Raw genomic sequence first — 25,306 nt, forward strand, 5'->3', positions numbered from 1 at the left:
CTGACAAAGAATGCAAATTAATCACAACATGGGGTGAAATGAAATTAAAGGCTCTTTTCTAATCAATGACAAGGCAGGATGAAATATTTGGTGCCGGGATGCTCCTGTTTTGTTTTTTTTTTATTTTTTTTTTATTTTATTATTATTATTTTTTTTTCCCCCCGCGTGGAAAAGGGGGATTCACCCGGGGTGCCTCTTTAGCCCTCCCCATCCCTACAGCGATCTGCTTACAAGTCGCCCCAGCTCCACAAAACACACTAATCATCCGAATCTCAGGTGCATCCAATTTGTTATTCACACTCTCCCGGTGCCAGGAAAAAAAAAAGGAAAAAAAAAGGGAAAAAAAAAGAAAAGGGAAAAAAAAAAAAAAGCCTGGCGTAGACAGATGCACCGGGAACCTTAAATGACAGTTTTGGCCTCCGGAAGTGCGATCGCTACAGCAAAATCTAGTACAGCCTCCAGGTGAAATGTCTGGAGCTCCATATGGAGCAGGGAAAATTAACAACAAGATGAAAATCGCTGTAGCAGCGGGGAGTCGGAATTTAACAAAAAAAAAAAAAAAAAAAAAAGGGAAAGAAAAAAAAGGAAAGGAGGAAAAAAAAAATAAAAAAAGAGGGGAAAAAAAATTTTAAAGATGAGGCAAGAGAAGTAATAAATTAATGGGGTGTGAAAACATTCAAAGCTTTACAATACCAGGGGCAGTATTTGCTCAGATTTGGGGGGGAGCAGCAGGGCGGGAAGGGGGAGCACGGGATGGGAGGGGGTGGAATGAGGGATGGGAATATTTTTGGTGCTTTTTTTCTTTTAAAAAAATAAAAAAATCCAGGTCGTTTTAATCTAATTTATTAAGAGAAGGCCGGGATTGTGTTTTTCTAAATGTAAAAGTCTCTTAATAGTGGTGGTGGTCCTGCAGCTGCTGAATCCTCGGCAGAGCTGAGTGCTGCCTGCTCCTTTGGAATATTCCCCATTGGATGAGCCCTCCTTTTCACACCCTGCTTTCTACAAAGTTTCACTACAAGCTGAGAATATTTAGTGGGCAATTCCTTTCATTTCTCCTAAATTGCATTATCATTACACAAGTCATTGCCCCCACCGTGGTTTTATTCGTGGAATTTTTGTTCAGATCTTTGGGGGTTCCAACATCAAATTTAATTAAATATTCAAGGTGCTGTGGCTTTTTGGGGTATCTGCTTTTCCTTCCAGTTTCAAAATAATGTAAATTAAGGTGAAACTTTTAAAGGAAAATTTAAAACTTATTTTCCTTGTGTGCCGTCCCTAAAAAGCTGGATGGGTAATGGACCAGCACCCTTGGAAAAGAGGTTTCCTTTCTTTTTTTTTAATGTTTATGTAGCAAATAACTTGATTCAAGAGTATTTGTGAGCACATGCACCATTCTTATTAATTGAGTGGTACAAATAAATCCAGAATGAATTTACCCTTAAAAACTTCATTTTGTACCCATAGAAAATCCTACAAGCATCATTCCCTCCCACTTCCAAAGGGACTTTTACATTTTACAACAGCACATTCCATGACCACGACAGGAAAGCCAACACCAAAACAATGAAACGCAGCAAAAATTCAGATATTTACTCCATTTTAGGGCTTAAGAGTTCCCTGTGCAAAGTTTTTAGAGCAGAAAAGTCACTTCTGAGCATCACTTTTTCTATTTCCCTGCTCAGATTGTTCCCTTTTGCTGTTAGATGCTGATTATGAAGATTATATTCTGTATAGTGAGACAATATTGAGATTATGAAGATTATATTCTGTATATTGAGACAAAAAAATATAATTAGAGTTAATTATATATTGACTCTAAACACACCTGTAAGGAACTTCACTGACACAGCAGTTGCTCTAAGTGCTTTCAAGATAAGACTTAACTGTAAAGATTAAATAAATATTAATAAATCAGCAAAATAAATACTTATAAAATAAAGATGTGGGAAGTCCTGCCATGAAAATATTCTACTGAAGGCCAGAAAATGAAATAATCATCCTTTAGTTTTACAGGCAGATTGCAGGATGTCCTGAATTTCCACACTGCAGTGATTTCCCCCTATAAATCTTCTTCATTTAAACTGAATTTACACACACCATTTGTCTGTGTCGTCAAAATAAAGAAAAAAGGAAAAAAAAAAAAGACATTTTTTGCAGCTGCAGCTGGAGACAAACATCCATTTGCAGGAAATTTCAGGTGTTCTCACCCACGTGGCCACACTCTCCATTCTCACAGGGAAGCCACTTGGAGGTTTTTAGGGACAAATCTGGAACCAGACACTGATTAACTTCATTCCCTGAATAATCCCACTGAAGTGAGGAGGAATTACTCAAGGAATGAGCAGAATCAGGCCCTTACTAGGAAAATAATGAGATTAAAACCCCCCTATTAATTATCCCCCTAACCAAAGAAGGTTTCCAAGGGTTCTCCTGCCCAGCACATGCCTAAAATACAGAAATTCACATAAAATCCCTTCTGAAAAGCAGTTGCTTGAAAAGCTTAATAGCCACATTTTAAAAGTTTCACCTCCTCGACTGTTTTGCATTAAAAAATATATACAATTTCATGGACTGCTGCCTTGCCAAATATTCTTTCACAAACCCGATCTGCTTTTTAATTAGAACAGCAAAAAGCATCTTTAAACTTGGCAATCATGGTTTGCTCCCAGTTCAGGGAGACATTTTTGCCTGGAACCACACGGAATGTCCCCGTTCCAACCTCCTTCCCTGGGCTCTGACACGTCCATCAGGTTTATTTTGAATTATCTCCTCACCACTTTGGGTTATAAAACACTTAAACACCACCACGGAGACCCTCAGAGAGCTCCCCATGCATGGAGGGCTCTTCAACACAAGTTTCTTTTCCAATCCTCCCCTCCAAAAACACATTTAAAATCCAGATAAAATATTCCAAGTCTATTCTCTTAACGGTGCCAGTGAACATTTTGCAGAGGAAACAAAAAAAAAAAAAAAGTGAAAAATCAGAATATTTCCACCCAGGCAAAACCTTAAAAACCTTCCCAAGTCTGTAAAAGTGTCAGGAGAATTTGCTTAAAACAGCTTCTAAAAATGGGAGAGGGAATGAGTCCCAGCCTATTATTCAATAACCATGTTTGTGAGGCATCTGCATAATCTAACCATGCATAAATTAGTATGTGTATTACAACAGTTATTTGCATAATAATAGCAAGTTAATAGATGCTTAAAGAGCACAGACCAACACCACCTTTAAATCAGACATGCCTCCAGGCACTGCGAGCTGTAGAGACCAAGATGCAGAGAACAGTCTTCATAAAACATATGAAAACATAAAAAACCACATTCAAATAATTCATTTTTGTCCCTGGACACTTCACTTTTTCCCCCTCTCTCCCCGGAAAGAATAATTGGAGGAACTGCTGAACAGTTTGTTCCTGTGAATTCTAACATCCATCTCGAGATGAGAATTTCAAGTAATCGCCAAAGCCAGTTCTGGGTTTGTTTTGTTCAGAGTTTGATGGGGTTTTTTAGTGTAAAAAGTGAAATATTCTGTGGTGATGCAGAGCTCAGCATCCACCCAACCACTGCCACAGAGATGGAAAGAGTTGTACCAGCAGCTTCAGAAAATACCAGTATTTACATCAAATACTAATATTAGGTCCCCTTCAAAGGAAGAATCTGAAGCTCCCTTAAGTATTCCATTCACATTCTATTTTTGAGGAGATTTTAGACCATCATACCATTATTCAAAATTGGAATTAAAAATTAAATTATAAGGAAAGGAGCAGATACACCTTCCTGCTTCAAAAAAAATAATGTTGTAAAGACTGGATTATTTTTTAATCTCCCGACAAAATCAACAAGATTAACATCATCATAATTTTCATTGTCTCCAGGGAAAGGAAACAGAGTTTGGAGAAGGGAAAAAGAGGGGGGCAAAAGAAAAAAAATAAAATCAATAGAGACTTCTAAATGACTCCTTCCAGCTCCCACTTTTCAATTTAACAGGACAGATTTATTTGTATGTGGCTCAAATGTTCACAATTGCTCTCTGCACCTTCATACATAGGAATGAATGTCACAGTGGCAAACAGCAGTAATGAACAATCTTACCTGAGGATATGGAAACCTCCCAAGAGCAAGCTGGGAAAGGAAATAATATTTGTCTAGTTATAGAGATTTGCATGGAGGGCACATTTCCTTCAAGTGAGAAAAGTACTCAACTCTCACGATGGTAGGAATTGGGGAAATGGCAAAAAAAGGGATTCTGCAGACACAAAGAGCTGTATTTAGAATGGGTCCCTCACAACCATCACCCCTCATTTTTTCTGGGGATTTCCCTCAGTGCCACCCTTTGATGCCCAAATTCTGGCATGTTTCCTTCTAGACAGAAAAATTCTCAACTTTCACAATGGTAGAAATGGAAAAGGCAAAATAGGGATTCTGCAGGCACAAAGAGCTGTATTTAGAATGGGTCCCTCACAAGCAGCACCCCCCAGGTTTTCTGGGTTTCTCCAGCCCTTTTACTTCCCTCAGTGCCACCCTTTGATGACAAATTAAGGCACATTTCCTTCAGGAGAGAAAAGTTCTCAACTCTCACAATGATAGAAATTGAAATGGCAATAAAGGATTCTGCAGACACAAAGAGCTGCATTTAGAATAGGCCCCTGACAACCAGCACCCCTCAGGATTTTTGGGTTTCTCCAGCCCTTTTATTTCCCTCAGTGCCAACCACATTCAGGCACATTTTCTTCTAGAGAGACAAGTTCTCAGCTCTCACGATGGCAGAAAATGAAATGGCAAAATAGGGATTCTGCAGGCACAAGGAACTGTATTTAGAATGGGTCCCTCACAACCCTCACCCCTCATTTTCCCCAGGATTTCTGGGTTTCTCCAGCCTTGTGTCTCCCTCACAAGGATGCCGAGGTTCCCCAGGAGTGGAAATGAAACCAGTTCAGCCTCAGCAGGGAGGCCGAGGCGCTGCCCTTTGCTGATAATTATCTGTGATGAGCAGGCAGCTCTCAACTCCCAAAGTCCTCCCTTAACTGGCTCAGGGTAAAATCTGGGTTACAGAGCTGAGCTTGGTGTCCCTGTTGGTGACAAACCTGAGTGGGATGTGGGGAGAGCCCACGAAGAAACCTCATCCTTCCTCCACATCCACCTTTCCAGGATATCAACCCCATTTGCTGCCCCTGCTGCTTTATAAATTAATTCAGACATTAGAGTGCAGTCCCAAAATCAACGTTTTTATGGATATTGTCTAAAAATATTTTACTGGCCGTAACTAATAAACATTCCAAGAGAAATTCCTTGTACTGGGCAGGTTCTCCCACTCTCCAGCCCCAGGAGAGCTCAGCCTTTGGCCTGGGAGCCTCAGCAACAACACCAAATTCCTGTCAGGGGGAGACATCACAAACCCAGAGTGGGGCCCAGGGCCTCTGGGTGAGACAGATGAAACCATTTACTGGGGGCTACTGCTAAATGAAGCTTTCACAAGATTGAGAATTCAAAACTCTTGTCCAGGGGAGGCCTCAGAGCTGCTGCAGGGCTGGAGCCAGGCTGGGAGAGCTGGGAATGTTCACCTGGAGAGGAGAAGGATCCAGGGAGAGCTCAGAGCCCCTAAAGGAGAGCTGGAGAGGGACTGGGGACAAGGGATGGGGGGACAGGACACAGGGAATGGCTTCAGAGTGGGAAAGCAGAGATTGAGATGGATATTGGGAAGGAATTCCTGGCTGTGAGGCTGGGCAGGCCCTGGCACAGGTGCCCAGAGAAGCTGTGGCTGCCCCTGGATCCCTGGGATGTGCAAGGCCAGGTTGGACACTGGGGCTTGGAGCAGCCTGGGACAGTGGGGGGTGTCCCTGCCCAGATGATCCTGAAGATCCCTTTGATCCCAAAGCACTTTGGAATTCCCTGATCATTCCCATCTCAGCAAAGCCACTTGGGTCACTCTCATGGTAGGCCCTGAAAAATGCTGCTACAGAGTTGAATAAAGACCCTTTATTTTCTGTTGTGGGGCTACCAAAACCCATCCTTTACCACCTTCTCCTCTTTTGGGAGCTCCACACTCCTGCCCCAAGCAGAAATCTGAGATCCTGAGCAGCTGTGCTGCTGGGACAGAAATAAACCCATCAAGGCCCAACAGAAGCAGAGCAAGTTCTGATTTTTCACTGAAGAACAGTGAAACACTCCAGATAGAACAAGCAGATAATGATGGTTCTGTGCACAGAGCATCTTTCTGCAGGTGTTATTTAAGAAAAACAATCCCTGCCTTGAAGATGACTCCAAACAAAGCATTTCCATTCCCACTGACCACCCCAGGCAGCAGAAAAACTGGGGAAAAGAGCCAGACACAAATACAGGGTGAATAAATGAGCACTGAAGGGCCCCAAAAAGCACCAGCAACAAGTTCTTTGGGGGGTGTTAAAAAATAAACATTTCTCAGTGAAGCTGAGAGCTGGAACACACAGGGCCAGCTCCTGTGCCACTTCTGCATCCCCTGCACCACCACTGCATCCATCTGCTCACAATTCCTCCCTGCAACATTGTCAAGGTATTATAAATTAAGAAACTTAGCAAAGAGTCTGTAATCTTCCCCGAAATAGCCTGCAGATATGTCACTGTACTAAATGTGTTTCAGATTTAATGAAGCTTTAATGTCCTTTTTAATTTTGCCTGTTTCTGTATCACCAGGGGTCGAGCGAGGCAATCAGCACTCGAGAGGGTGGTTTGGTTTAAAACTAGGAAAAACTCATTTGCTTATGAGTTGCACTGTATTTTCTTAATTAAATTTACTAAGTAAAACGGTTTAAGTTCAGCCAACCAGTGACCTCTGGGTGTAGATTTAGATTTATAAAAAGTGTCACAGTTAAAATAAGATTAAAAAAAACCAAAACGACAAACCAAACAACAAACAGATGAGAGATTCACTAAAGGGATTTTCAAATTATCATTTGTCTCAAGGAAGTCACAGGAACACGAGGAACAAACCCAGTGCAGGAGGGAAAAACCAAAACCTACCAAATGAACACACTGTCCAAAACTTCTCTGCATTTAAAGGACGAAACTCCAGAACCTGCAACTCTTTAAGGCATTTTAACAAAAATACAACGTTTCAACTTAAATTAGGTGGGTTTGGGAACTGATCAGGGTTTTACGTCTGGATATTGAGGAGGGAATGCCTGAAATTCAGGGAGCTGCTTCCCATTTCCCCATGGATCCCTTCCCAGTGGTTGGATTTGATGAACTTCAGCTCTTTTCCAGCACAAAAAGTGTAAGAAACCTTCATTTTCAAAAGCCCAGTGACCTGCAGTGGCAGATTGGTAAGGAAAGAAATGAGAGGGGGATCAATCACCCACAATTATGCCAGGAAAACACTTTCTCACCCCATTTCACCCCAGAGTAGCTCCATGGAGGAGATTTTTGGGGTGTGTGTTTTTAGAACAATTACTTTTTCAAACACAGAGGCAGCTCAGGAGAGCAATTAAAGCAGCTCAGGGAGGTTCTGTCCTGAGAAAGAGTTTGGCCAGGGGATGGATGGGTGGGATGCAGCAGCAGATTTCAAACCAGAACTTGCTAAACTGAGAAATAATCCCAGATTATGGAATAGCAGAGGTGCAGTGGGCGTGTGTGTACTGACTTTTACCAAACTATCAAAAATTTTTGATTTAAAAAAATCAAAATTTCAAGTGATTAAGTGTTGATTCAGGAAGAACCTCAGGAATGAGCACCAGAAGCAGGGGTGGAAAGCAACTAAAACCTGCTCTCAAACACTCTTAAGGTGCAGATAATGAACCCAAAATTCAAATCACTTGTTGAAATAATGCAATTTCCCACTGTAGAACTGAAAAGGGACATCAGGGAAATCCCCCCCTTACACATCACTTCCTCCAGCTCACTTCTTCCTTGCCTGCTGCACATGGGGAATAAAATTACAGCAGCAGCTCTGTCTGGATCCTGCCTGCAAAGTGGCTGAGGGAAGGAAGTTCAAAACATATTTTTAGGACACTCAGGCAATAAAGTTTCCCACTTAGATTATTGTCGATGTTGTGCAAGTTGTTTTTTAATTTACAGTTACACTGGAGAGCAGGGGATGCTTTTATTCTTAATTTAGGCACATTCCATGTTTCTCAGCATAACTGCAAATTGAAAATAAGCGCTGGCAATATCGCCAGTGATGGAGCTGAAGGAGGACTTTATAGTCTGAAATGTTCTAAAATTTGTTCTTAATTACCTCGTGCACATTTTACACAATTAAATTTCCATCCCAGGATTTTGCATTTAGATTGTGCACTGCAGTTAAACCCTCATTTTCTGGAAAAGCAGCCGCCACTCTCCTGCACTCAAACTTTCAAAAGCAGACTTAACTACTGGATAACACAAAATTCCCCAGGTGAAATTCCACTCCAAGACCAATTTATGCATTCCTGGATAGATGGGCTTCAAATCACCTGAAACTCTGCAGGGTACGGACCCTAATAAATATTAAATACCTCAAAAAACTCCTCCAAGATTTTTCTTCCCCTCCTCATATCAATTCTGCTGTCCTCTTATTGCAGAGGGTTTTTTAAAAGAAAAAAAATAAATCTAAAAGGATATAACAGCAATTTAGCAGAGTTAAAGTGCTTCTGAGGTTAAACTGACAACAAAGAGGAACAGAAACACAAAGCATCTTGAAGTAGGGTTTCAATTAAATGTGCAGGATTTAGTAATGCAGGGCCCCGACAAAAAAAAAAAAAGAAAAAAAAAAAAGAGTTACAAATTAATTTAATCTTCTGCCTATAGTTTGCAGCTGCACTCCAAAGTGTCTGGGGCTTAAGAACAAAGCCTTGCAAGGCCTGGGAGTGAGGAAAGCTTCAATTTTTAATGTATAAGGCCATTAGCTGATAACTTGTGGAATCTGCGACCCCTGCGGAGGGGCAGGGGAGACGGATGAAGTGACAGATTTGTTGTTGGTGGCCAGGGCTGCGAGGGGGGAAGGTTATTACCAGCACCAGAAAAATGCCCTAATAACCTTTGGGACATTCCTTGGCTTGAGCAGATGAGTTCCAGCTCCGTCTCGGAGTAAAAAAAAAAAAAAATATTAAAAATCAAAGCTTAATTCGCCTTAATTAAAGATAATTAGTTTCACTTTGATTTCTTTTAAATATGAACTACAGCAAATGCACTGCCAGCTCAAGGCTGTGCAGACAATCAGGGTTAAATTGCACATTTCTGCCTGGCCACAAATCCTGGATATTAGCAGCCTTTTACTGCTGCATCTTCAAAGGTGACACCGGGAATGGCAGCGCCTCTTCCGAAGGGACAAAGGTGGGCCAGGGCTTTCCAGGAAAATTGGCAGGAGCAAAATCCCCACAAGTGCTCCAGGAGGGTTAATTTGATTCCTTGTTCCAGCAGAGAGGCCTCCTGCTTGGCTGTTTGCTGGGTTTAAATTCGGTACAAAAAGGGAGAAATGGGTTCAATGTGGCTGCGCTGGTGGGAATGCAGCTCAGCTTCTGCTCTCCCCCAGCTCGGCTGGAGTGAGGGCTCACCTGCCAGGACAGGCCATTAAATCATGGGAAAAGACCTCATTTTTTGACTCTTTAAAAGTAGAAACAAGTACAGAGCAAGAATAGGAAGCAATACATAGAGTGATAGAATCCTGGAATGGTTTGGTGGGTGGGACTCTAAAGATCCTCTAATCCATCCTACCATGGGCAGGGACACCTTCCACCATCCCAGGCTGCTCCAAGCCCTGTCCAACCTGGCCTGGGACACTCCAGGGATCCAGGGGCAGCCACAGCTGCTGTGCCAGGCCCTCACTTACACATAAAAATATATATAACATATTCTGTTCTATTCATTAAATAACCTTACATATAAAACCCACATTCCGAACACCCACAGCTGATGCCATGCCTTAATTGTGCCCTCACCCCTCAGCCGGGGTGGAGAACTGGATTATTTATTTCCCTGCCCACAGCGGCCTAGGAGCAATTGCTGAGCAACAACGATCCATCGAGGTCTCAACCCGCGCAAACTGTACCTAAACTTCCACTTTATTGCAGCTTAGTTCACAATCTTCACCTAATATAGGGTTACATCCCAGAGCAGCAGGCGGATAAATCATCCTGGAATATTACTCTGGCTAAGTTTAGCTGGGAGTGGAGCATATGTGCTTCCGAGTCACTGAAGCACAGGCCCATAAAATACACTAATTACTGGAAGTTCTGGTCACTGGGTGATTGATAGCGCTCTGCCAGGCAACTTCCCCGGCTGCAGCCCGTGTGAGGGGCCTCCCCCAGCACACTGCAATTATTAATTCATGGCCCAACCCTCGGGCACTGCTCCCTCCACTCCCAGCCCCACCAGCAGCACGCTGGACAGGCAGGGAAAAAGGGAGGAAGAAGAGAGAGGAAGAAGAGAGAGGAGAGAGAGGAAGAAGAGAGGAGAGGAAAAGGAGAGGAAAAGGAGAGGAAGAAGAGAGGAAGAAGAGAGGAAGAAGAGAGGAAGAAGAGAGGAAGAAGAGAGGAAGAAGAGAGGAAGAAGAGAGGAAGAAGAGAGGAAGAAGAGAGGAGGAAGAGAGGAGGAAGAGAGGAAGAAGAGAGGAAGAAGAGAGGAAGAAGAGAGGAGGAAGAGAGGAGGAAGAGAGGAAGAAGAGAGGAAGAAGGGAAGAAGAGAGGAAGAAGAGGGGGGAAAGAGGGGGGAAAGAGAGGGGAAAGAGAGGGGAAAAGAGAGGGGAAAAGAGAGAATTCAAAGAAAGAGTTAAAAGAAAGAGAGGAAGAAGAGAAGATCCTGCACTTCTGGCTCAGGAGAAACCCCTGGGAAGGGAGGGAGAGCAAAGCTGGGAAGGTGTAAAACCAGAGGAGGGAATGCAAATGAAAGGAGTTTTACCCATAAAATCCAGCCTGCACGTGGAATTGATGAGCAGCCAAGCTGGCCACTAGCAAACCTAAAATAAACTCCAAATACCTCGTGGTGATCACTGAGCTGCTGGGGCACAGCTTTTAATTCAGCAAAGGAACTGGGAAATGCTTTATTTGTAAAGTCCTGTGTTTACATCACTCTTTTTGTCTGTCCCCACCCCGGTGCGTGATGGAGGTGGGAGAGGAACCACAGGGAACGGGCTCTGCTTGGAGAAATCACCCCAAACAGCTCCAGGCAGTGAAATAATCAAAATATAGGGCAGCTTTTTTGCCCGAGAAGGAGTTTGTGAAGTGCATCATTCCACGTGGAATGGCTGAGACTCCATAAATATTCCTCAATAAGGAGGATTCGGGCTGCTGAGTGGGGAAGATCCCTGTGCCTGGCTGAGCACGAGGAGTTGTCACCAAGTCACCAACATCACAGCACTAGGGTCCCTAAAACCTGACAGCAGCCAGGTGAGGCTCCCTGCAATAACATCAACAACAAAAAGCATTTTTTACATCCTTGTTTTCCTTAATCCTAAAGGGAAGGTGTTACCTTTCCCCACCTCGAGGCTGTTTCTCCCACACCTACACAAGAATTAGGCTGTACCACCAAGATTTGGGGTTCAGATTCTTCCTTCACCACCTCCAACCACAGAATCCTTTATGCTGGAGAAGACCTTGAAGAGCACCAAGTGCAGTTACTGGCACCACCAGCCCCTGTCCCTGAGCAGCACAGCTGCAGCCCTGGCTCAGGCGAGGGGTGCCCTGAGCAGAGAGCACCCCCAGAGCACTGAAACCCTGCAGAGCCCCCTCAGGTGGGCTCACAGTGCTGACCTGGGGCCACTCTCACTGCCAGGCTGCTGGGATGTAACTGATCCCACGCCTCAGGAGGAGATCTGAAACCTCCCCTCCTTGACAAGAGTCTTGACTCCAATTTTATGCAGCCAAACATCCTCGAGACTGAAGAGCTTTTAGAGAACCAGCTCCGAGCACAGCTGCTTTCCTTGGAGCATCCTCTGGCAGCACCCTCCTCCTCCTCCCTGTGGGCTGAGTGAGCTCTTGTGCAGCTCCCTGTGTGCCCCCAGCCCGAGTGGGATGAAGGGTCTGGGCTCAGCACTCCGACAGCGCTCAGCTCTGCCTCAAGTACCAAGGAAGGCACATTTGTTGGGTAATTCCTGATTTTCCTGTGCCTGGGAATGCACACCACCACTGAAAACGCCTGATGGCTTCTTAAGAGATTGCTAAGAACCCTTGAAAGCTCCTGTAAATACACAGCTACTGAGAACTCTGGTCACCAAACACTTAAAACCCTCAGTCTGGGAGTTTTAAGAACTAATATTAAAGAACTAACATTAAGAACTAATATATATTAAAACTGATGCACAAACTCCTTTTTTCTGGGGGAGACAACAGAGAATTTTCTCTCTAATTTTCAAAGGAGACCTGGAACACAGAGGGCAGTGGAAAGCAGAGACCAGGACATGATACAGAAGGAGGAGCAAAAAGCCAAGCCCAGGAGCTTCTACCTCCAAAATTTACTTGGTTTTGGGCATTAGCAAATCGCTTTCACTTCCTGAATTTAAATGTAACACCAACTCTATCTGGAGATAAAATGGTAAATATCACAGAATCCCAGGATGAGGTGGCTTGGGAAGGACCTCAAAGTTCATTTCCCAAGGGCAGGGAACCTTCCAGAGCCACCCAAGCCAGCCTTGCTGCTGCTATTAAACCCCAGGCAGATGGATTTCATCCTCCCTTGGATGTTTTAAAGTTCACTTGTGGATTACAGCTAGGACCAGAGTCATATTGGAGAGTAACAAGAAATATTGGGCAATTTAATTTCTCCTCCCGTGCAGGACACGGCTCTTGGAGAGAGGGAATGGGTTCCAGAGCTCAGCCAGCCCCAGCCCAGCCTGGATGTGTTTTATGGCTGAGTTATAAACCCTGAAAAACAGCTTTTAGAAATGAAAATGCTGACACAGTGGTCAGTGTAGTGACAGCAGTGGCACGGGTTTAAATTGAACTTGCTTTGTCAAGCCAAGAGCACTTAAATAAAACACGGGGAAACCTCATGGAAACACACAAACTATTTGTGGTGGAACACTTCTGAACAGTTTTTCTGGGTTAGGGATTAAATCTCATTCCCTTCAGGAAAATCCTGAAGGAAGAAAGGCAAACTTAAAAAAAATAAAGTAACGAAAATAAGATGATAATGATAATAATAATGATTATAGTAATAATCTATAATAATGATGATGATATAGCTGCATATCTAGTCTCATTATATTTTAATTTAATTTTTAATTTATTTTTTAATTTCTGAGGGGATGACTGAGCACCCTCAGGCCCCTCTTGCCTCAGAGGGGACACAAACACTCCCCATTTCTCAAAGCTCAGGCAGGACTCCTATCCCAAACTTTCCCCTCTCTCCTCCCAACTTTTTTGGGGCAGTTTCCTCAACCTCCCAAATAACACTCCCACTACTCCTCATCACACACAGCTTTGCAGCAAAGAAATTCCAGAGCTTTTAAGGGCTCAGGAGAGCATTAAGGAAAATGAGAAGATTTACTGACAATTTACATCCTCACCTGCCAGCACAGCCCTTGCTGCCTCGATCCCACCTGATATTTCTCTAAAATCACCGTGCTGCCAACAGCCAGGTGTGGGGCTGGAGCACAGCTTCACTGAGTGCAGATGGTTTTAAATCCTGCAGCAAACACCAGCAAAACTCCCCATTTTACCAGCAACAAGAGCGTCTCCACTCCCAATCCCCACGTCAATAGGGTGTTACTTTAATGACAGTGACCTTGTGCGCCTCTTGGAGCACCTTCCTCACCTTTCTGGAGGCGTTTTTCTAAGGCACTGTCCTTGTTTTCATCATTTAACATCACTCAGAGCACTTCAATCAAGCTGCTGCTGGTGGGAGAGGTCTCTGAGGAGCAGCTGACAAACCAATTAACAAAGCACCCAGACCCACACTGCATCCTGCACATCTGGCTCAGGAGAAACCCCTGGGAGGGAGGGAGAGGAAGGCTGGGAAGGTGTAAAACCAGAGGAGGGAATGCAAATGAAAGGAGTTTTACCCATAAAATCCAGCCTGCACGTGGAATTGATGAGCAGCCAAGCTGGCCACTAACAACCCTAAAATAAACTCCAAATACCTTGTGGTGATCACCGAGCTGCTGGGGCCCAGCTTTTAATTCAGCAAAGGAACTGGGAAATGCTTTATTTGTAAAGTCCTGTGTTGTTTACATCGCTCTTTTTATCACCCACGCCACCACAAAGCCTTCCTGGAGTACAACCTCAGCCCTTTTCTGGCTAGAGTTATTTACAGAGCGTATGAATTTGGTCTGCATCTCTCCCAAAATCCTGAGGGAGGGCTCTCCGGCACCAGAAACCATTGAAATGTGCACTGAAACAAATGAAGAACCCTCCCTCTTTGCCCTGGGACACATCCAATTGTGTCATCTGCAAGAACTGATTCAGCACCCACCATCTACATTTTGGTTAAAAGGATTTTGGCAAGGAATTCACTGTGTGAAAATGTAAAATTGGTTCAATTTCGGGGTGCAAAATGGGAGATGTGCCAAGATGCAGAAGGGCCAGCAGTGAGACTGCTCAACTTCACCTTGTGCTAAAAATATTGGTTACAGTTCACTTAAAGGTATGTACAGCCTCACCTGAAAATGAGGAAGAAGAGGGGAAAGAGAAGGGAAAGAAAAAGAAAACCAGAAAAAAAAGGAAAAAAAGAGGAAAAAAAGAGGAAAAAAAAGAGGAAAAAAAGGAGGAAAAAAAGGAGGAAAAAAAGGAGGAAAAAAAGGAGGAAAAAAAGGAGGAAAAAAAGAGGAAAAAAAGAAGAAAAAATGAGGAAAGGGAGGAAAAGGAAAAAAGAGGGCCCCCACACACCAGGCTCTACTTCCTACCCCAACACAGAGTTTCATTTAAGACCTCAAATGAACAAACCCATTCTAAATACAGCCCAAATTAGCAACAGGTGAATATACAGGGAACTCAAAGAACAAACCAAGGTTAAATTGAAATACTGTGCTGCTATTTTTGATGTGAGAGCTAACGCGAGAGCTCTCTGCATACCTCCATGAAGGAGATCCCCAGGCTCCAGACGTCCGAGTGAATCCCGTACTGCTCCCCCGAAATCCTCTCAGGCTGTGGAGAAAAGCAGAGCAACAACTCCTGAGCCTTGCAGGCACACAGGGATCCTGCTCCAAGGGCAAGGGATGGGAAAAACCACGGGATGGGAAAAATCCAGGGCAAGGGACGGGAAAAATCACAGGATCCTGGAATGCTCTGACTTGGGAGGGATCAAATTCCAGCTCCTGGCTCTGCACAGGAATCCCAAAATCCCACCCTGGGAGCTTTGTCCAAACACTCCGGAGCTCCCCCATTCCCTGGGGAGTCTGGGCTGTGCCCCAACACCCTCTGGGATAGGAAACTTTGTCTAAAATCCAATTAAAGCTGCCCTGGCCCAGCTCCAGCCCTTCCCCAGGCTCTGTCACCCACCCCAGCGCAGAGACTGGAGCTGCCCCGTGGGACCTGGAGGCACCAAAAACCACCAAGATGCTTCAAAGCTTCCCTGGCAGGGAGCAAATCCAGGAAAACTCAGGAATTCTTCAGGAAAAGCTGGGTCCTTGCAAGGTTGGCCTTGGATTTGTGTCGGGGTTGTTTAATCCAAGGGCTCGTGCACATGAGCAAAGCACAAGGTCAAGTTGAGAGAATCCAATTTTCCACTTCCCTCCCCAGTTCCAAGCACCACAGCAAGGAAAAAAATTCCCAGTGTGGAGTCCAGAGGTTGGGGAATAACCACAGTTAAAAAGCCAAGCTGCTGAAGCCAAAAGAATCACCACACGGTGGCAACTTTATTTTATATACTTCTTAATTTTGGGCTTTTTGACCTGTAGGGGAGGAAAAAAAAAAAAAAAAGGAAAAAAAAAGCCCCTGCTCCAAACTATTAATAGCAGGTTTAATGCTTCATGAAATGGAGTGCTGTAAAAAATATCTGCTGGTTTTTACTTGAAAGCTACAATTTAAGCATTTCCAAGGTCAAGTACAGCATGAAATGCAACAATAAAAGGCTCCCTGAGACTCCTCTCCCCACTGTGCTGTTAATGCACCTGTCTGGGCCAGCCACCTACAAAGGATTTTCACTCATTAATAATCCAGAGACCTTTGTTAGAAAACAAACTCCCAAATTAGTGCCACTCCAATGTGTTTTTGGATGTTTACCCTGTGCTGCTACTCCCAGGTCAGGAGCTTTTATCGCAGCGTGAATGTTAAATAAAAACCACAGTGCTGCCCAATTCCCTCTAAAAACAACCACCCAAAACCCCCCAAAATCCCCACAATTTCAACAAATTGACCAAATCTCACTTGTGAACGACCCCAAAATCTTATTTTATTGGTTTTTAATTCGTTGAGTATAATTAACCTAGGTCAGCACATTTAGAAATGTTGCATGTGATTTTTTCAGCTGATAAAGTTTTATACTGACATCTTTTTATAGTGAAGTATTTTTATATTGGCATATTTTTATACTAATAAATATCCTCACAAAGGTGCAGATGTGCAGCCAAGAGTAACTTTATAATGGGATATGGGATGTGCTAACCTGGCCCAAGCAAGGTGCCAACCCCATTTTTTATACCCTTCCCAAGCCACCAAATGAGATTTATAAGTCATATTATGCAATATTAAATTGTTCATTCTTAAAGTTCAAGCTCTAAACAGCAAGTTCCAGTGAGGAACTGTGGGTTCACAAAAGATAAGGGCCAAGAAATCAGCTTTTTAAAGAAAAGATGGATTTAAAAGTACAGAAAGGAAGAGGAAAATAGGAATAGCAGATGCATCAAGGTTGCAACACATGGATCACTAAATACACAGCCCAAGGTATTTTCTCTTAAAAATTTCTAGAACTGATTATTTTTTCATCTATTTTTTTTCTATATAAAATGCAGCTGAAATGATTTTAAGAAAATGTGTTTTGGTTGGAAATTTTAATTTCTCAATCAAAAAGCCTTTTTGTTTTCAAAAAAACCTGAGAAATTCAAAAAGCCTTTTCTTTTTTTCAAAGAAAACCTCAATTTTTTCAAGAGTTTCAAATTCACTGCCAGCCTGACAAGTGGGTGAAGCAAAGCTGATGACCTTCATTATTTTTTGAGGGCTTGCCTGGAAATTTGATGACAGACAAACGACTCAATCAGGAAGCAAAGTGATTTTAACACAGAAAATCAGATCGAGCACATTTTGAGCTTAAACTTCTGTTTCACAATCAAGAGATGGCGGCATCACACCCATCCAGAAAGGCAGAAAAAGCAATTTATTTAATGCACACCTGGGAAAGAGAACTGTAATCCTAGTTTGGGCACTAAAAGCATAATACAATTTAATTCTCAGCCCTGCTTAAGACCAGTTTGAAGCAACAGCTGAGCTGGAAAAGTTGATTAATTTGAAGCTGTTTCTTTGTGTGGATCACTGTGTTCCAGCTCTTTTTTTTAATCTCTATTTTTTATTTAAAAACCCCCATTTTTCTGCTATTCTGAAGTATTTATTTTATGCTGTTTCTGAGTGTTCTGATGACACAGGACAGCCCAAGTCTTTCTAGGATGGTGACTTGAGCCTTTCAGAAGCCACACAATGAGCTCGAGTGGAAAAGCACTTAGCAAATAAATGGGAACCCTGACAAGAAAATCAGAAAAAAATACCTGAAAGCGATTAAAGGTCATGGATTTCTCCCTCCCCTTCCCTGAGGTTTGAAAAACATGAGCACCAACCACTTTGTGCTGTTTATATTTTTATTTTAACCCAGCAGAGCACTTCTTTTCTCAGCAATATCAGGAGCAGTTTGCTCAAAGGATTTTAATGGCCAAAACAAGAGTTCAGAAAGTGCTTTAAAAACTGAGGCTGTGGAGTTTTCACATCTGAAATGGGGAATTGAAAAGGATCCAATGGATCTGATGGAAAATCCATTCTGATTTGTGCAGGGAAATTTGGGCAGAAAATCCGCTCTGGTTTCTGCAGAGAAATTTTGTGCAGAAAATCCACTCTGGTTTGCTCAGGCTGGCACTTGGCAGCTCTGAACCCAAACCCAGCCCCAGATGATGAATCCCTAACAATGTGCTAAAAAAAAAAATCTAAAAAAAAGGGAATGTAGGGGCTTTAATGAACAGGACAAAAGTGGTCTCGTGTTAACAAAGACTGACCACAATTTGTACAGAGAAGTGGAAGTACTGATGACTTTCTTGAGCTAAAAAACTTGCACTTTAATGCCCTGATGTTATTAATCCTAATGTTTTTAGGTTCAGATTTCCATGGGATTTTTAGGAATGCCCATCAACCTCTGCACAATGCTTCCCTAAACTCCAGCATTCCCAAAACCTGGATGGTTTGGGGGCTGTCAGTGATCTGCAGAGAATAAAAAACTGTTTTTTTTTCAATGTCCAACTGGCTCTCTTTGTTCCCAGTTGTCACAAGGAGCAAAACCAACAGAAAATATATTTTAAAAAAACACTTTTCCACTATTCCTCCTCCCTCTCAGCAAGGAGGAGAATTGTCCTACAGAATGAAGAAGAGATGGAGATTTGAGGATTGATTTAGGGAATCTCCTGCACTGAACAGAACAAGAGTGAGGACAAATGATTCCATGGAAATGTTATTCCTGCATCACTTACCGCCATATAAGCATTTGTTCCAACATACGTCTTGGCTATGGAATTCACCAGCTATCAGACAAAACAGGCTGTTAGAACAATATAAAGATAATGTGGAAATAAAATGGGCAATTATTCCTCATTTAACCTACAATCATCATCCCTATAAATCAACCAAAAATTATGTAAAAAAGGGAAGGGATTTATCCGCCAAGGCGTTAAAAATGATTAAATCTCGCCTGGGTTGGGGAATGAGGATTCCAATTTAAGCAAGCACTGCATTACAGTTTATGGCAGATAACCTTAAACAATTGTGTTAAACAGGATGCTGCTCGTTTTAGTACCCCACACCAGTCTGATATAAAAAGTGAATTAGGAGGAAGCAGGATTGAGCACGCTCATTTTTCAGTCAGATGTGAATAAAGCCCCAATTCATCCCTGAAACACTGGAGGGACAACAGAGCCTGCCAGCCCATAATACAAGGCTGACCTTCTCTTTGGGCCTCGTGTTTGGCTGAGAGGAAAAGGTGCTGAAATTCAAATCAACAGCACAGCGAGCTCATGGGTCACTAGCAGAGAAGTCCTCCAGGGAGGCCCAAAATGGAAATTAATTAAAATTTGTGCTGCACATTGTCAAAGCCCACCACTATTGTTGCTCCCAATATTAATTTTTATTGTGGGCCAGTTGGGCTCCCCAGACACGTCTCTTGCTCTGCCCTCCCTTTTGTCTGGGCAAAAGGCTCCCAGATCAAAGCTGCATTTCAATGAAGTTTGCCATTCGTAAGTAGTAATTACAATATCAGCAGTTTTTACTGTCATTAAACAATGAACAATCATATTCAGATGGAGGAAAAGTCGCCCAGAGATTAGAAATGAAAAGGGCTGTCCCAGCAGAGAGGGCATTGCTGAGGGGCTGCCAGGTGATCTGGACACAGGAGGGGAATGGGGGGACATGCAGAGGGGGGATTTACCTGGGTGCTGACCCCAAAGTCACAGAGCTTCACCTGGCCCCGGGTGTTCACCAGCATGTTGGAGGGCTTCACATCTGTTTGGGGGAAAAATTGCATTATCCACATTGTCCTGGGTAATAAATGCACCATTTATACAGAATAGCCTCCATTGGAAGGGAGCCACATCCAAATCCAGCTCCTGGCCTTGCACAGGACAACCCCAAATATCCAGGGAGCATTGGCACGGTGGCTTTTGATAGGAAATGTTACAAATACCTATTTCAATTGCAGTGGTTTGTAAGCCAGCAGCACAGATAAAATTCCATATATATAAAAAATACATAAAACACATCATCTCCACACAGATATGAGATGGTATTTACACAGATGACTTTACACAATACCAAAAATCCACATTATTAAACCTGCAGGTGACACTAATCTGGAATCTGGAACCAAGTGCACCGATGGACAGGAAAACAACTCACAGGGATTTCGACAAACTGGAAAATCAGCCTGAAAAAACAGATGGAATTCCATAAATAAGCCATCAATGTCCATTCCAAAACCAGATAATCTGGTTTTGGAATGGACATTGATGGTTTATTTATGGAATTCCATCTTTTTTTCCTGATTCCTGGTGCTGACTGCTCCTGCTGCCACAGGAAGTTGGCGTACTGATGCTGTAAAATAAACTCAACTGGGAACAAACTCAGCATCCAGCCTGGCTCTGGTGCAGGAAACACTGAACATCTCTGCAGTTCCAGGGATGCCAGTGGGGGAGCAGAACGTGCACGCTGCAGCCTGGCTCAAACATGGGAAGATTAGAGCCTGGCTCTGCCTAATCACTGCCTTCTTCTGTCAAAATGGATTAAAGGCAGCAGCTTGAATCAGCGCCTCCCCTCAAAGTGAGCACTGGTTGGGGGCAGATGGATGAAACCCAACTAGAAAAGAACCTAATTTTGTTTATCATTAGGTTTGCCTTGCTTTAGCAGCTGTTTGCTGGTACCACAGGAGCTGCCTTAATTTGTCTCTGCGATGGAGAAATGCAGAACCTCAATTAAGAAGCTGATTAAAGCTCGCCTCTGTTTGAGCTAAAAATCCAGATTAAAAACGGGAGCACCCAACAGTTCCTGCAGACCCCAGGTGGATCAGTACTTTGGAAGTGAGGTACCAACACTGCTGGCACTGTAATTCCTGCAAATCCTGCAATTTTCCCTCAAAAAACCCCAGTCCTGGGCATGCAGAGGCTCAGTTTGTGTTTGCTCATCTCCATCTTTAGGAATTCCACCCACGTGCTGCACTTTTGATGGAGTTTTGCCTGCTCTGGAGCTGAGTGACTTTGCTAAATCCAAGCAGACGTGCTGAGCGCAGCAGAGGCTCTCCCCTGAATCCTGAACAAGGTGCAGAATGATCCTGCCTCACCTTCTTCCTAAAAAGATGGAGCTGGGCTTGGCTGGGCTGGAATGAGCCCCAGGAGCACACAGGGAATGCTGATGTCTACACCCCAGCATGTCCAGCTGCTCCCAACTTTGAGGGGAAAATTGAGCCTGACCAGTTCTGCTTTTAGCTGCAACAAAAAAGACCCTGAAATCCCCCCACAAACAAAGCTGAAAGCATGAGAAAATCCTAAAATGAGAAAGCACTGGGGAAATTGGCCTCTCAAGGATGGGCAGGGGAGGCTGGGGACCCTGCAGAGCAAGGGGCAGCCACACAAACCCTGCAGGACCAAACACCACAAAATCAGGGAATTCACTCGAATATTTGCTGTGCTTTTCAGTGGCTGTGCTCACTTCCTCCAAAAGGAAAGGAAGGGAGAGCCCTGCACAAAATAATCTGCTGCTGAGAGCAGGGAGACAATCAGCTCATCAGCAAATCAGCCCCTTGGTCTCATCACCCACTTCAGTTAATGGGTTAAATATTTTTTGGGTTTGGGAAACAAGTGTGCATAAATAATGTTCTGCACCATCTGCTTGTGATTAATATTAGTGTTGGGAAGTGAAAGAATTTAAACAAGAGCCAAAAGGGGTCATTATGCTCCCATTACCAGGGCTTGCTTAATACAAACGATTTCCATGAAGCATCATTATGGAGGATGAACAAGTTCTCCTGGTGCTGGAGCTGCCTGAGTAGTTTCACCTCTCTGCAAACAAACAGGACCTCCAAGCTCTCACTCACCAGTAAATAGAACCATCAGAGGTTCAGCTTTTTGAACACCAAACATTTCACTCCTTGGTGGCATTGAAAAGCAAACAGATTCATGATTGTGTGAGGGGAAAAAAAGGAAAAAAAAACAAAGCCCTGAGCTGCTTTAAAAGCTGTCTCTTGACTTCTGCTGGCTTTTAAAAACAGCAAACAGCAAAAGGCCGGGTTCAAGGAAGGCAGCAGCGTGGTTTGGCAGAGGCCAGGATTAATTTTTTTTTAAAATAAGCCTTAAGTGGTCCATGAGTGGGCAATGTTTACATATAGACATATAAATAAATGCATGGAAACACAGGATGTGTGCTCAGCTTTACATACACACATAAATAAATGCATAGAAACACAGAGTGTGTGCTCAGCTTTACATACAGGCATAAATAATTGCATGGAAACACAGAATGTGTGCTCAGCTTTACATACAGGCATAAATAATTGCATGGAAACCCAGAATCCTGGGATGGCTGGGGTGGGAGGGGACCTTAAAGCTCATCCTGTCCCCCCTGCCATGGGCAGGGACATCTCCAACTATCCCAGGCTGGTAAATCCCCAAACACCCCTGGGTTTGTGTCTGTGCTCCACTGGGTGGCCCTAATGCTGATTATTTCCCCCAGAAATAAAAGAGGAAAGGGGGGAAGATGCAAACATGCAGCTCTGGACATCTCTGGTGGAATCCTCAGCAATCAATCAGGTGGGATTTTACCTTTAACAGAAGCTTTGGCCAAATTCTGCCTGCCCAGAGGTGTGGCTTGCTCACCTCAAGCCTTTCAAAAAGCTTGGATTTAATGATCTTAAAGGTTTTTTACCCACCTTAATCTTTCCATAATTCCATGGCTTATGAAAAGCAAATGGAAATTCCATCTACAGCATTTTGACATAATAACAACAGCAGTAACATTATAATTATTAATAATAATAGTAATGGTGAGAAGATGGGAATGCTCCTGCAGTGCCTGTCCCTGCCAGCCAGAACAAAGAGGAGTGGAACATCCTTGGATTTCTGATGTTCTGGGGGAAAAGGAGATGGTCTGAGTGATGCACAACCTCCTCCTGCACACAGCACATCTCAGATCCTCAATTCTCCCTCTTTTCAAACCAGCAACACTTCCACAACCTCCATTTAAAACCTAACCAGGAACTGAGGCGCCCAAACCACAAAATAAATAAATATTTGTAATTTATATATAAACAGCCCCAGTACTCAGAGAGCCAAGTCACCAATCCAGCTCAGTACAATTAAACACAAGTGGGTAACATTGATTTCCTGCAATCCCTTTAAGAGGCAGGTGTGAACACAGCAAAACACAGCAGATAAAATGCACACGGTCTATACTTATTCTTGAACTTAACAGATTCTGGTTTGTCTTTAGACAAACTTTGACTTTGTACATGATTAGACTTGTTTAATTGCTAATTCTGTTTTAAATCTAAGTTAATTTCTCATTACCCTTCCATTTCTACTTCTTATGCTCTGGGGAAAAGAGCACACTTATCATTGGGACATTCTCACATCTTCCAAGGAAGTGGTGGAGGTGTTAATCTTATGTTTATGTTTGATGTGGGTGTGATGACTCCAGCTCGGGTTTATTAATATGCACGGCTATCACCTCATTAGTTGTGAGCTTTGTTTTGAAGTGGAGCTGGAATATTTGCTGAGATGTCTGATCTGCAATAAAAGCCTTGCTCATTGTTTGCTTCCTGCTCTCCAATTCCCTGCCCTGGGACTGCTGCAGCCCTTCCTTGGAAATTCCTCATTCCTGCTCTGCCCTGGGTGACACTGCAGGAAAATCAGGAGCCAAAATTCCTCCTTTCACCTCTGAGCATCAGGAGACAGCTGAAGGACATAACCTGCAGAAATATTCACCTGCCTGCCATTCCATCCCTCTGTCCCTGCTTTGAGGAGACAGAAATTCCCATTTTCTGTAGCCCAAAAATGGGTAAAATAATACAATCCTGAACCTGTCACTGCAGGACATCACCTGCAGAAATAATCACCATTATTTCTGCCATTCCATCCCTCTGTCCTTGCTCTGAGGAGACAGAAATTCACGTTTTCTGTAGCCCAAAAATGGCAGGATGAAAAGAGCAGAAATCACCTGGAGCAGGCACAGGATGCAGCAAATGGAAAAAAGGGAAGGGAGAAATGGAAGATGTTAAGAGATTTCCTTGGTTTCTGGCCTTTTGCAAGAGGACAAATCATTCCGTCCTTTGGCCCTCATGGTTTCTAACACCCCACAAGGGCAGGTGAATTAAAGATCCTCTGAGATGCTCTTTCCTCAGGAGGGACCTGGGTACTGCTCCAAGGATGAGGGAACAGATGTGGGAACACACAGCAACACCAGGGACCACAGCAGCCACCTCTGACTCCTTGGAAACATTAAATATTGAATGAGTTTGTATTTTTTTCCTTTTTTTTTTGGAAGTTTGGTGTAGGGGGAATGGGCTTCTCTGTTCTTTAAACAGCATTTCCCACATTGATTTTGAACTTTTGGTGGATCTGAATTAATTTTTCCAAACAGACACACTATAAGCAAAATTTAACAGCAAAAAGCAAGGAATAAATAAGAAGTTTTAAAAAAACATCCCAAATTAGCTGCAGGAAAGAGAATAAACAGCAAAACCCCCAAACTGACTGGATGTCCAAGCAGGTTTAAAGCCTTTCCCTGTCCCTGACCATGGTAGGGGACATGATTTTACAGATCTCAGCCACCAGCAACACTTGTGGTGTCACCTGAGATTTCTGAAGCACCAAAGACAATTCATTGCCTATTTTCTGTTTCCACTACCATCAAACATCTCATTTCTTGCTGATTTTCTCCACTGGACACCTAGTTTGCAACCCTAAGCTCCTAAATCCCTGTAAAATCCATTCCTCTCCTCAGTGCTTTTCCTTTCAGGGGAGGAGGGAGGGCAATAAAAGAGCAATAAAAATGTTTTACAAGAAAGTGTGCAAGGTTAATGAGTGAGATTCATTCTGCACCACCCCACTGGACTCCAAGCAGATGTTTGCTTGGTCTGTGGAGAAAGGGATGTTAAAATTTCACTGGAAAACAGAAAACATCTGCCACTCACCTCTGTGTAAAATCTTCAGGCTCCATAAATAGGTCAGGCCTTTCACAACCTTTAGGTAAAAGAAAGAAAAAAAAAAAATCACATTTTAGGGATTCCTGATAGGAAAAATTCCATATTTCAGCTGGGGTGGGAGAACGAAGGCAGGAAAAGGGGAGACCCCACCTCCCTCCCAGGTGAGCCCTGCTAAAAACCTGCAGCAGGTCCTTTATTAATGCACTAATTAATAACACACACATTAATTTCTTGCCAAGAGCTGTAAGAACTCAGCTGAGCTCACACTGAAACCCTCCAGGCATCTCAGTGGATCTTTAATTCGCCTGCCCTTGTGGGGTGTTAGAAACCATGAAGGCCAAAGGATGGAATGATCTGTCCTCCTGAAAAAGGCCAGGAACCAAGAAAACCTCATAATAACCTCTTCCACCTCATCCTCCCTTCCTCCTTTTCCATTTGCTGCACCCTGTGCCTTTTCCTTTGCTTTTTTTTAAATTTACTTTAATGCAAATATGGAACTTTTCTTCTTGAGCTGTGAAAATTCCCTCATTCACCTCTCATGATGGAC

General features: G+C 43.3%; 1 protein-coding gene across 1 annotated transcript in view; it reads right to left on the bottom strand.

Moving 5' to 3' along the window:
* The window catches only part of MAP2K5 (mitogen-activated protein kinase kinase 5), a 119,493-nt gene that overhangs the window by 41,692 nt on the left and 52,495 nt on the right, over window positions 1-25,306 (bottom strand). The window contains exons 13-17 of the mRNA XM_054272995.1: window positions 24,748-24,796; window positions 19,498-19,571; window positions 18,548-18,598; window positions 14,958-15,029; window positions 4,093-4,122 (exon numbers count right to left, since the gene is read on the bottom strand). Of these exons, the coding sequence (XP_054128970.1) occupies window positions 4,093-4,122; window positions 14,958-15,029; window positions 18,548-18,598; window positions 19,498-19,571; window positions 24,748-24,796 (276 nt within the window). The remainder of the gene's footprint in view (window positions 1-4,092; window positions 4,123-14,957; window positions 15,030-18,547; window positions 18,599-19,497; window positions 19,572-24,747; window positions 24,797-25,306) is intronic.

This window comes from Melozone crissalis, unplaced genomic scaffold (assembly GCF_028551555.1).
Source record: "Melozone crissalis strain CALT ecotype California unplaced genomic scaffold, PUWL_Pcris_2 ptg000014l_1, whole genome shotgun sequence".
Classification (NCBI taxonomy): Eukaryota; Metazoa; Chordata; class Aves; order Passeriformes; family Passerellidae; genus Melozone; species Melozone crissalis.